The sequence below is a fragment of the Chlorocebus sabaeus genome, chromosome 2, assembly GCF_047675955.1.
Source record: "Chlorocebus sabaeus isolate Y175 chromosome 2, mChlSab1.0.hap1, whole genome shotgun sequence".
Taxonomy (NCBI): domain Eukaryota; kingdom Metazoa; phylum Chordata; class Mammalia; order Primates; family Cercopithecidae; genus Chlorocebus; species Chlorocebus sabaeus.
Window position 1 is genome coordinate 51,565,625 of NC_132905.1, and position 12,816 is coordinate 51,578,440.

Genomic DNA, 12,816 nt, shown 5'->3' on the forward strand with positions numbered 1-12,816 from the left:
TCTTCTTCTTTTTTATGGATATGTAGTAGTCCATGGTGTACATTACATTTTCTTTATCCAGTCTATTATTGATGGGCAATTCGGTTGATTCCACATCTTTACTACTGTGAATAGTACTGCAGTGAATATATATGTGCATGTGTATTTGCGGTAGAATGACTTAAATTCCTTTGGGTACGTGCCCAATAATAGGCTTGCTGGGGCAAATGGTAATTCTGTTTTAAGTTCTTTGAAAAATCTCTAAACTGCTTTCCACAATGGCTGAACGAATTTGCATCCCCACAAGCAGTGTAAAGTGTTCCCTTTTCTCTGCAACCTCACAAGCATTTATTTTTTGAGTTTTTAAAAAAGGCCATTCTGACTGCTAAGAGATGGTATCTTATTGCGGTTTTGATTTGCATTTCTCTAATGATTAGTGATGTCAAGCACCTTTTCACATGCTTCTTGGTCAAATGTATGTCTCTGTTTGAAAAGTATCTGTTCATGTCCTTTGCCCATGTTTTAATGGGGTTGTTTTATGCTTATAAATTTGTTTAGGTTCCTTATATATTCTAGATATTAGACTGTTGTCATATGCATAATTTGCAAATATTTTCTCCCATTCTGTAGGTTGTCTGTTTACTCTGTCGATAGTGTCCTTTGTTGAGCAAAAGCTCTTTAGTTTACTTAGGTCCCATTTGTCAATTTTTGTTTTTGTTGCAATTGCTTTTGGCATGTTTGTCATGAAATCTTTGCCAGGCCCTATGTCCAGAATGGTATTTCCTAGGTTATCTTCCATGACTTTTAAAGTTTTAGGTTTCCCATTTAAGTCTATAATCCATCTTGCACTGATTTCTGTATATGGTATAAGGAAGGGGTCAAGTTTCAATCTTCTGCATATGGCTAACCAGTTATTCCAGCACCATTTATTGAATAGGGACTCCTTTCCCCTTTGCTTGTTTTTGTCGACAGTGTTGAAGATCAGATGACTGTAAATATGCAGCATTATTTCAGGGCTTTCTGTTCTGTTCCATTGGTCTATGTGTCTGTTTTTATACAGGAATTATGCTGTTTTGATTACTGTATCCTTGCAGTATAGTTTGAAGTCAGGTGCTGATACCTCTGGCTTTTATCTTTTTGCTTTGGATTACCTTGGCTACTCAGGCTGTTTTTTGGTTCCACGTGAATTTTAAAATAGCATTTTCTAATTCTGTGAAGAATGTCACTAGCAGTTTGATAGAAATAGCATTGAATCTATAAATTGCTTTCTGTAGTACAGTCATTTTAACAATATTGATTCTTCCTGTCCCTGAGCATGGAATGTTTCACATACATTGAACCGATCTTACATCCCAGGGATAAAGCCTATTTTATCATGGTGGATTACATTTTTGATGTGCTGCTGGATTCAGTTTGTTGGTATTCTGTTGAGGAATTTTGCTTCCATGTTCATCAAAGATATTGGCCTGAAGTTTTTTTTGTTGTGTCTTTGCCAGGTTTTGCTATCAGGATGATGCTGGCCACACAGAATGAATTAGGCAGGGGTCACACCTCATTTTTGGGGGGATAGTTTCAGTAGGAATAATAACAGATCTTCTTTATACATCTGGTATTTTACATGTTCAGCTGTGAATTCATGTGGTCCTGGACTTTTTATTGGTTAGCAGGCTTTTTATTACTGATTCAATTTCAGATCTTGTTATTAGTCTTTTCGGTGATTCACTGTCTTCCTGATTCAGCCTTGGGAGGTTGTATATGTCTAGAAACTTATCCATTTCTTCTAGGTTTTCTAGTTTGTGTGCATAGAGGTATTCACAATAATCTCTGTGGGATCAGTGGTAAAGTCACCTTTGTCATTTCTGATTGTGTTTATTTGAATCTTCTCTTTTTTCTTTATTAGTCTAGCTAGTGGTCTATCTTATGATTTTTTTAAAAAAACCTAACTTCTGGATTAGTTTTGCTTTTTTTTTTTTTTTTTTTAAGCATCTCAATTTCCTTCAGTTCAGCTTTAATTGTGGTTATTTCTTGTCTTCTACTAGCCTTGGAGTTGGCTTTTCGTTGCTTCTCTAGTTCCTCTAGCTATGATGTTGTTAATTTGAGATCTTTCTAACTTGTTGATGTGGGCATTTAGTGCTATAAACCCCTCTTAACACTGCCTTAGCTATGTCCCAGAGACTCTGGCATGTTGAATCTTTATTCTCAGTAGGTTCAAATAATTTCTTGATTTCTGCCTTAATTTCACTATTTACCCCAAAGTTATTCATGAGCAGGTTGTTATATTTCCGTGTAATTATATGGTATTGAGCGATTTTCTCAGTATTGATTTCTATTTTTTTTACACTGTGGTCAAAGAGTATGGTATGATTTTGTTTTTTCTTTAATTTACTGAGGATTGTTTTATGTCCAATTGTGTAGTTGATTTTAGAGTGTGTGTCATGTGCAGATAAGAAAAATGTATATTCTGTTGATTTTGGGTGGAATATTCTGTATCCATTAGGTCCTTTTGGTCAAGCGTGAAGTCCAGTTCCTGAATATCTCTGTTTTCTGCTTTGATGATCTGTCTAATACTGTCAGTTGGCAGCAGGGGGGATTGTTTCAATTTCCCACTATTATTGCATGGTTATCTAAGTCTCTTTGTAGATCTCTAAGAACCTGCTTTATGAATCTGGGTATTCTGTGTTGGTGCATATATATTTAGGATAGTTGTATCTTCTTACTGAATCGAGCCCTTTACCATTATGTAATGCCCTTCTTTGTCTTTAAAATTTGTTGTTGCTTTCAAGTCTGCTTGGTCTGAAATTCGAATAGCAACTTTCGCTTTTTTCTGTATTCAATTTGCTTGCTAAATTTTTCTCCATCCCTTAACTTTGACCCTACTGTGTCACTGCATGTGAGATGAGTCTCTTAAAGATAGCATACCATTGGGTCTTGCTTATTTATCCAACTTGCCACTCTGTGCCTTTTAATTGGGCCATTTAGCCCATTTACATTCACAATTTGTATTCATATGTATGAATTTGATTCTGTCATCATGTTGCTAGCTGGTTGTTATGCACCCTGTTTAAGTGGTTGCTTTATGGTGTCATTGGCCTATGTACTTTAGTGTGTTTTTGTAGTGGCTGGTAATGGTCTTTCCTTTACATATTTAGTGCTCCCTTCAGGACCTCTGATAAGGCAGATCTGATAGTAATAAATTATCTTAGCATTTGCTTGTCTAAAAATGATCTTATTTCTCCTTCACTTATAAAGCTTAGTTTAGCTGGATATAAAATTCTTTTATTTATTTTTTATGAGTATAGGCCCCCAATCTCTTCTGGCTTGAAGGTTTTCTGCTGAAAGGTCTGCTGTTAGCCTGATGGGGTTCCCCTTATAGGTGACCGGCCCCTTCTCTCTAGCTGCCTTTAACATTTTTTCTTTTATTTTGACTTTGGTGAATCAGGTGACTATGTGTCTTGGGGATGGTCATCTTGTGTAGTATTTCACCAGGGTTCTCTGCATTTCCTGAATTTGAATGTTGGCCTCTCTAAGGAGGTTGAAGAAATTTTCATGTACCATATCCTCAAATATGTTTTCCAAGTGGCTTGCTTTATCTCCTTCTCTTTCAGGGACACAAATGAGCCATATATTTAGTCATTTTACATAATCCCATATTTCTCAGAGGTATTGTTCATTCTTTATTTTTGTCTGAGTTATTGCAGAGAACAGGTTTTCAAGCTCTGAGATTCTTTCCTTGGCTTTATTGATTTTGCTGTTAATACTTGCAATTGTATTCTGAAATTCTTGAATTGAGTTGTTCAGCTCTATCAGCTCATTTTGTTTCTCTTCTTAAAATGGCCATTTTGTCTTTCACATCCTATATTGTTTTATTGTGTTTCTTAGAATCCTTGGATTGGAATTCAGCTTTCTACTGAATGTTGATAATCTTTATTCCTATCCATAATCTGAATTCTATGTCTGTCATTTCAGGCATTTCAGCCTACCTGAAAACCATTGCCAGGAAACTAGTGCAGTCATATGCAGGTAAGAAGACACTCTGGCTTTTTGAGTTGTCAGAATTCTTGTGCTGGTTCTTTCTCATCTATGTGGGCTGATGTTTCTGTTCCTTCAATCTTTGAAGTCTTTGTCCCTTTGGATGAGTTTTGTTTTGTTGTTTTTGCTTCTGTGTTGGGGTTGCTGTTGTTGTTTGTTTTGCTTTTATCTTCTTCGATGTCCTTGGGGGTTTGATTGTGGCATAAGGTGGGTTCTGTTTACTGGCTTTGTTTCTGGTAAAATTTTTGTTGGAGGGAGGAATCAAGGGTAGCTCAGCACTCCCGGGCTGCCTGCTCTAACTCAATGGGGTTGTTATCAATTCCCTGGCTTTGTTTTCCCCTGTGCTTCAAGGTTCGGAATCTGCTGCACTGGAAAAGCCAAGATGTTCCTAGATTGCTGGCCACAACATTCAGAAGGGTGATGCCAGCCAAAGTGCTTTGTTAGGCAGTGGTAAGGGGATCTGTGCTCGGTCACTCATGCCAGCAGCAGTGGCAGTGCAGTGGGGTGGATATTGGGTTGGCTGGGGTGGGGTTCTGGCACACCTGGGGCTGCCAGCTCCATGTCAGCAGTGGCAGCAATGGAGGTGGGTGAGTGAGGTGGGAGAGGAGGAGCTGGGCAACTGGGGTCCACGTGCAGTGGTGTCAGCACAGGGACAGAGCACTGGCGAGCATGGGATTGCCTACCTCTGTGTGCTGATTCTTGCCAGTGGCAGTGGTGGTGTTGGTCAGGGAACAGGGCCGCCAGTGTCTGGGCATGTTTGCACTGGAAATGGCAGTGCAGCAGCATGGCAGCAGGAGAGGTAGGCATGCTCCTACCGGCAGCAATGGCGTTGTGGGGTGCACGCGCACCCACATGCCGGTGGAGAAGGGGAGGTGAGGTCTGCCCACACATGTGTCCCAGCAAAGCATTGGGGGTGGCCGCGGGTAAGTACATGGAACCAAAAAAGAGCCTGCATTGCCAAGACAATCCTAAGCCAAAAGAACAAACCTGGAGGCATCATGCTACCTGACTTCAAACTATACTACAAGGCTACAGTAACCAAAACAGCATGTTACTGGTACCAAAACAGATATACACCAATGGAACAAAACAGAGCCCTCAGAAATAATACCATACATCTACAACCACCTGGTCTTTGACAAACCTGACAGAAACAAGAAATGGAGAAAGGATTCCCTATTTCATAAATGGTGCTGGGAAAACTGGCTATCCATATGTAGAAAACTGAAACTGCATCCCTTCCTTACACCTTATACAAAAATTAATTCAAGATGGATTAAAGACTTAAATGTTAGACCTAAAACCATCAAAACCCTAGAAGAAAACCTACGCAATACCATTCAGGACACAGGCATGGGCAAGGACTTCATGACTAAAACACCAAAAGCAATGGCAACAAAAGCCAAAATTGACAAATGGGATCTAATTAAACTAAAGAGCTTCTGCACAGCAAAAGAAACTACCATCAGAGTGAACAGGCAACCTACAGAATGGGAGAAAATTTTTGCAATCTACCTGACAAAGGGCTAACACCCAGAATCTACAAAGCATGTAAGCAAATTTACAAGAAAAAATCAAACACCCCATCAAAAGTGGGCAAAGGCTATGAACAGACACTTCTCAAAAGAAGACATTTATGCAGCCAACAGAAGCATAAAAAAATGCTCATCATCACTGACCATCAGAGAAACGCAAATCAAAAGCACAATGACATACCATCTCACACTAGTTAGAATGGCCATCATTAAAAAGTCAGGAAACAACAGGTGCTGGAGAGGACGTGGAGAAATAGGAACACTTTTACACTGGTGGTGGGACTGTAAACTAGTTCAACCATTGTGGAAGACAGTGTGGCGATTCCTCAAGGATCTAGAACTAGAAATACCATTTGACCCAGCCATCCCATTACTGGGTTTATACCCAAAAGATTATAAATCATGCTGCTATAAAGACACATGCACACATATGTTTATTGCGGCACTATACACAATAGCAAAGACTTGGAACTAACCCAAATGTCCATCAGTGACAGGCTGGATTAAGAAAATACGGCACATATACACCATGGAATACTATGTAGCCATAAAAAAGGATGAGTTCATGTCCTTTGTAAGGACATGGATGAAGCTGGAAACCATTATTCTGAGCAAACTATGGCAAGGACAGAAAACCAAACACCACATGTTCTCACTCATAGGTGGGAATTGAACAGTGCGAACACTTGGACACAGGATGGGGAACATCACACACCAGGGCTTGTTGTGGGATGGGGGCGGGAAGGGATAGCATTAGGAGACATACCTAATGTACATGACGAGTTAACAGGTGCAGCACACCAACATGGCACATGTCTACATATGTAACAAACCTGCACGTTGTGGACATGTACCCTAGAACTTAAAGTATAATTATAATAATAATAGTAATAAAAAGAAAACTCACTGCCCCGTTGAAGGAAATCAGCAGGAAAGCTGGCCAGGGTCATGAGTGGAAAAGAGTTACCCGCAGGAAATTAAAATCCCAGTCTCCGGTATACAATTAAGTATAAGGTCTAAAGTTTCATACATATATGGCATAGGAATTACAAATGAAAATTCAACTAAAAAACTGGTCTAGAATCATAAATATCCCTGGAGTCAAATAAAATCTAAAAATATCTTACAAAATACATCTACAACTCCCAACATACAGAATTCCCATGGAAAACAATCTTTATTGATGGCAAGCATAGTAAGAAATAATTAGAAGCCATACCAACAGAAAAAGTTACTTGCTAATGAACAGAAGAAATTACATCCTAAGAAATAAAACCAAAACAATCTGAGTATTAACATAAGCATATTTAAAACATTTTCGTAAGGGTATATAAATCAAGGAAAAGACAACGTAAAAAGGTGAATTCCAGAAAGAACTTTAAAAAACTAGGAAGAAACTCAATAAAAGAATTAACAGAACTACAAATTAGACTTAGCTAAAGAGATCTATGAGGCAGATACACAATAAGGAAAGAAAAAAGATAAAAACTATGAAAGAGAAATTGATCTGAGGTACAAGAATGAAAAGATGAACCATTTGTCTCATAGAAGTCCACTAGGTGAGAAAAAAAGAGAATGTGCAGAGATAATATATACAAAGAATGTGGCTGATATTCTCTAACAACAACAAAAAAGAATCAACAGATTGAAGAAATAGGAGATTGTATCTATATACATATACATTACATGCACATAAATCCACAGGTATTCACAAGTGTAATGAAATTCCATAACAACAAAGACAAAAAGAAAATATTTAAAGCTATCAGAGAGATATGAGAGCTTGTTATAGACGTAACAATTAGACTAACACTTCTCATCAGCAACAACAGATGCTACTAGATTATGAAATATTATCTTCTAATTATTGAAGAAAACTAACCATCCAGCAGGAATTCTATACCCAGGATTCTATACTTGAATCTAAATTATTAAAAAGTAAGGATAAAATAAAGAAATTTTCAGACATGCAAAAATTAAGAGTTTATTACAGTCTCACTAAAAATGAATTTTGGCAATAAAGAAAGAATTAGATCCAAGAAAAATATTTATTATAGAAATGTATAACAAATGCTGATTTTTAAAAATAACTGACATTTTGATTGGAAATAGTTTAAAATATGATGTATCTAAAATACTAAACATGATGGTTGATACAAGAAGGCAGACTGAATTTAAAGCATTAAACTAGTAGAGGCAATGGACAAAAGTACGAACTAAATGAATATACACCTAATTCATAAATGCAGTAGCCTCTGGAAAGAGAGGGCAGTTGTTGGAACTAAAGAAGTAACAGAGTGGACTTCAACCTTATGTTTGACATCAAATTTTTAATAAAATATATTAAGCAAAAAAACCAAAAACGTTAATTATGTTGAGTAAATAAATGTTTGTTAATTTGATTCTTTTATTTTAGTATTTTTTAAATATTAAATGCAAGGTGGCAGATGTAGAATTTTTTTTGCTTTATGTTTTAGAGTAAGCAAGACTACTACAAGGTATCAAGCAAAGAGTATAAGTGTTCTCATTTGCTTTGTCTTCAAAGCAACACTACTATAATGTCTTAAGCGAAGACCATTCAAGTGTTTTGATTCTAAAGCTCATAAAGCTTCAAGAATTACATAAGCTGGAAGGGTTCTAATGTATAGTTGATTTCTCACTTAATCAATCATATGAAATCAATGAAATCAATGAAATCATATGAAATCAAACTACTGTTTTATTTTTACCACTACAAGGAACGACTAGTACAATTTTACACCTTGACATTGAAATTATGGGATGTAAGCACAAGCAAATCAAAGCAGTGTGGATTTCATTTCAAAAATACACATGACCCGGCCGCGGCCCGCTGAGTGCGCAGCCTACGCCGCTCCCGCGTCCGCGCTCCGCCCCGCGTGCCGTACGTGCCGTGCGTGAGCGTGCGCGGGCGCGTCGGCCGGCGAGGGAGCAGCAAACCGCCGGCGGGTGGCGCCGCGCTGGGGGCGGGCGGCGCGGAGTAGGCGGCGGCGGCCATGGCCGAGGCGTCGCCGCAGCCCGGACGGTACTTCTGCCACTGCTGCTCCGTGGAGATCGTCCCGCGCCTGCCGGATTATATCTGTCCAAGATGCGAGTCTGGTTTCATCGAGGAGCTTCCGGAAGAGACCAGGAGCACAGAAAATGGTTCTGCCCCCTCCACAGCCCCCACGGACCAGAGCCGGCCACCGGTGGAGCACGTGGATCAGCACCTGTTCACGCTGCCGCAGGGCTACGGACAGTTTGCTTTCGGCATCTTCGATGACAGCTTCGAGATCCCCACGTTCCCTCCTGGGGCGCAGGCTGACGAAGGCAGGGACCCTGAGAGCCGGCGGGAGAGAGACCATCCGTCCCGGCACCGGTATGGCGCCCGGCAGCCCCGCGCCCGCCTCACCACGCAGCGGGCCACCGGCCGGCACGAAGGCGTCCCCACGCTGGAAGGGATCATCCAGCAGCTTGTCAATGGCATCATCACGCCCGCCACCATCCCCAGTCTGGGTCCCTGGGGAGTCCTGCACTCAAACTCTATGGACTACGCCTGGGGGGCCAATGGCCTGGACGCCATCATCACACAGCTCCTCAATCAGTTTGAAAACACGGGCCCCCCACCGGCAGATAAAGAGAAAATCCAGGCCCTCCCCACCGTCCCCGTCACCGAGGAGCACGTAGGCTCCGGGCTCGAGTGCCCTGTGTGCAAGGACGACTACGCGCTGGGTGAGCGTGTGCGGCAGCTGCCCTGCAACCACCTGTTCCACGACGGCTGCATCGTGCCCTGGCTGGAACAGCACGACAGCTGCCCCGTCTGCCGAAAAAGCCTCACGGGACAGAACACGGCCACGAACCCCCCGGGCCTCACTGGGGTGAGCTTCTCCTCCTCGTCGTCGTCCTCCTCCTCCAGCTCGCCCAGCAACGAGAACGCCATAGGCAACTTGTGAGCCCGCGTCGGCCGCCGGGAAAGCACGGGTCCTTTCCCACCCACCCGCCCGCAGCCGGGGCCACACGGCACCCATGGACTGGTGCCCCGACGGGCCACGCTTGGCTGGTCAGCGCTGCAGGTCCCGCCTGTTCCAGGGCAGGATCCGGGCCCGGCCCACTGGCCCCCTGGCTGGGGAAGGCGTGGACCACATGGTCCCCGCTGGGGCGTCCCCAGCCTCCCCGTCCTCTCTCTAACCTCACCCTCTAAACGTTCAGCAGTGGAAAGATTTTTATAATTTTAAATTATTACTGCTTTGAAATAAATGGACGTTTTAGCTCACACGGCGGCCATGCATGATTTGTGGCAAAAGACGGGGCGCAGCTGCCCCACAGTGCTGCAGGTGCCGCCAGGACAGGCTGCGTGGGCCCCCGGCCTCCCCTCGGCCGCCTCCACGACCCGGAGTTCGGGGGCTCGGGACCATGAGGATGACCAGCAAAATTCAAGAACAAAATTGCTCCAACAGACTTTTTTAAAGGAAAAAATATGTGTATCTTGAAAGCTATTTAAAATACACTACTTACAAAGAGAAAAAAAAAAAAAAAAACACACATGAACTTCCCATTTAGAAATATAAAAAATATATAATATGAATATTTCCAAATGTGTATGGAGGGGTTCTTAGGAAACTTGGTCATACCAATTTGGTTATTTTTCTTCAGTCAAGCCTCTCAGTTTAGGACATTTACACACCAGTGGGTTAACTGTCAACTAGTCCATGAGCAGTATGTCAGTTACAATAAAAAAGAGTAATACTATAAGTATGTTTTTCCATGTATTATTTTCTTTTCCAGAAGAAAAGTGAAACCTTATAAAAGATGGGATAATTTCAAATAGATATGTTGTTCATGTTCTTGTAAATGAGGTCTGCAACTTTTAAAACCAAAATGGAGTGTGAATGTCCCAGTAAATCTGTATCAGATATGCTTCAGCTTGAAAGGAAATGATATCAAATTCAAGTAGTTAAATGAATCGTGAAAAAAGTGTAATCTACACAGACCACGTTATGCAACTGCTCTAGTTGTAGAAGTCTATGTATAGAGCAAAACAACTCCCTTATCATTTCTAAAAATAAATGTAGTTGGATGTTCCTCTACAGCTGGATGAGGTATTTCTTCATAATATCTTTCAAGGCATTTTAAGGGCAAAAAATGAGTCATGTTAGTTAAGATTGGAGGTAACATAGCTTAGCAGTTCAGAGAGGGTACTCAGGAGTTCTACTGCCTGATGTTTGAATCATGGTCTCCCTACTAGCTGTGTAAATTTATATAAGCCTCTTAACCACTGTGTGCCTCTGTTTTATAATCTACAAAATGGGAATATGTGTGTATGTATACGTGTGTGTGAAAAATAGATGTCATTATGCAAAATATTTCAATGTACAATCAACATCTCTTTCATATTTTAAGAACTGTAACTGAAATATTTTCTGCTATAATTTTAGGCTTTACTAAGTTAAATCTACAGCTGTTCATAATATAAATTTTATCCCCTTCACATTTGAAAATATTAGTCTGGAGATGTGGCTTTATGTAGGATTATATAACTAGATACCTTTTTTAATCTGCCTGAAGCAGTATGACTCCTCTGTTTAGACTACTCTTTTACCAAGTTCCAATTACCACCTATAAATAGAAACAGTGTGGGCCTCTTTTTTTCACATTAAAAATGAACCTGAAGAGTAAAACTTGGTTAAAAAAAACAATTACTTTGACCCATATTTGACTTTGAAAACATAATAACCAGTTCATTAATGATGCACTAAAATAGCAAATATTTAAGCGCTCTGTATATCCAAAACGATGAGCAAATAGTGAAGTAAGAATATTTGAGGTGATGAGTAATGCTGATCTCCCAAAGAAAGGGAGAGGCATCCACTCTTGGAGTGCTAGATCTTTTTGACAAGAATGCAGCTTAACTCTAAGGTTCAAAAGTCTGTATGCATGTGTGTGTTTGTCTGTTTGTGATGGGTGTGCATGTACAGAGATATGAGGTGGGCTATTGGCAAAAGACAGAAAGAACTAGAACAACAGAAACCATTTCATCTGCAAAGAAACAAAGGATATAATAATAGAGCATATATAGCACAGAAGACAGAAAAAGCATGCTGAGAACTTAAATCATCTAAAACAACTAAAATAGTTTAAATAGGATAATGTTTAATGTAAGATCATTTTCTAACTTTGTTTCAAAGTATAACCATATACCTTCAGGAAATATGAACTTATAGTAAAATAACAGATGAACTAAGAATAACTAATGTATACCCAAGAACAATTAAGAGTGCATTAAAAAATGTGTGGAAAACCTTGGAATTATATGAATATCATTTTTAAATTGTTTAAATTCAAATATTAAGTCACTGAAGAATTATGGAAAAGGACATATGAACAATCACTAGAATACATGGTTTTTTAACTTTTTTTTAATTGATGCATTTTTAGTGAGTTTTATTATTGCTTTTATTTTTAGTAGTAGAGTTTTAAGTTTTGACAAAAATTGGTCATAAAGTACAGAGTCCCCATATATCCCCTCTCCCCTGTCCAAAGTTGGCCCTATTGTTAACATCTTGCATTGCCGTGGTACATTTGTTACAACTGATTTATCAATATTGATACATTATTATTTATTAAAGTCCAGAGATTACATGAGGGTTCATTCTTGTACAGCTCTGTGGGTTTTGCAAATCCATAAGATCATATATTTAACTTTAGAGTTTCATACAGAATAATTTCATGGCCCTAAAACTGCCATATGCTCAACCTATTCACTCCTCCTACTCAACTCCTATCAACCACTAATCTTTTCATTGTCTCCATAGTTTTGCCTTTTCCATAAAGTCATATAGTTGGCATCAGGCAGTATATAAAGGCTTTTAAGACTGACTATCTTTCACTTAGTAATAGGCATTTAAGGTACCTCCATGTCTTTTCATGACTTGGTAGCTCACTTCTTTTCTTTTTTTCTTTTTTCTTTTTTTTTTGTTTTTTGAGATGGAGTCTTGCTTTGTCTCCCAGGCTGGAGTGCAGTGGCGCAATCTCGGCTCACTGCAAGCTCTGCCTCCCGGGTTTGCACCATTCTCCTGCCTCAGGCTCCCAAGTAACTGGGACTACAGGCGCCTGCCACCATGCCCCGCCTGTATTTTTTGTATTTTTGTGTGTGTGTGTGTGTGTGTGTGTGTGTGTGTGTATTTTTAGTAGAGACGGGGTTTCACCATGTTAGCCAGGATGGTCTCAACCTCCTGACCTTGTGATCTGCCCACCTCAGCCTCCCAAAGTGCTGGGA

At 40.1% G+C, this 12,816-nt stretch overlaps 2 protein-coding genes across 7 annotated transcripts in view; one reads left to right on the plus strand and one right to left on the minus strand.

Annotated features, from left to right (window-relative positions):
* MACROD2 (mono-ADP ribosylhydrolase 2) overlaps window positions 1-12,816 on the minus strand; it is a 2,124,972-nt gene that overhangs the window by 1,873,635 nt on the left and 238,521 nt on the right. The gene's annotated exons all lie outside the window — the stretch shown is intronic.
* Window positions 8,479-10,072, plus strand: LOC103214510 (E3 ubiquitin-protein ligase RNF126). Of its 2 annotated transcripts, XM_037985369.2 has the most exons (2): window positions 8,479-9,475; window positions 9,673-9,809. In XM_037985369.2, exons 1-2 carry the CDS (start codon window positions 8,558-8,560, stop codon window positions 9,739-9,741), a joined length of 987 nt encoding a protein of 328 aa, XP_037841297.1. In that variant the 5' UTR covers window positions 8,479-8,557; the 3' UTR covers window positions 9,742-9,809. The 2 variants fall into 2 exon arrangements, with proteins under 2 accessions (XP_037841297.1, XP_007958711.1); XM_007960520.3 differs by having other exon boundaries at window positions 8,480-10,072.

Coding starts and splice junctions, on each gene's coding strand:
- LOC103214510 (XM_037985369.2), top strand. CDS start 8,558: ATGGCCGAGGCGTCGCCGCAGCCCGGACGGTACTTCTGCCACTGCTGC. Junction 9,476..9,672: donor GCTCGCCCAGCAACGAGAAC/GCCATAGGCAAC, acceptor TGGCTGGGGAAG/GCGTGGACCACATGGTCCCC.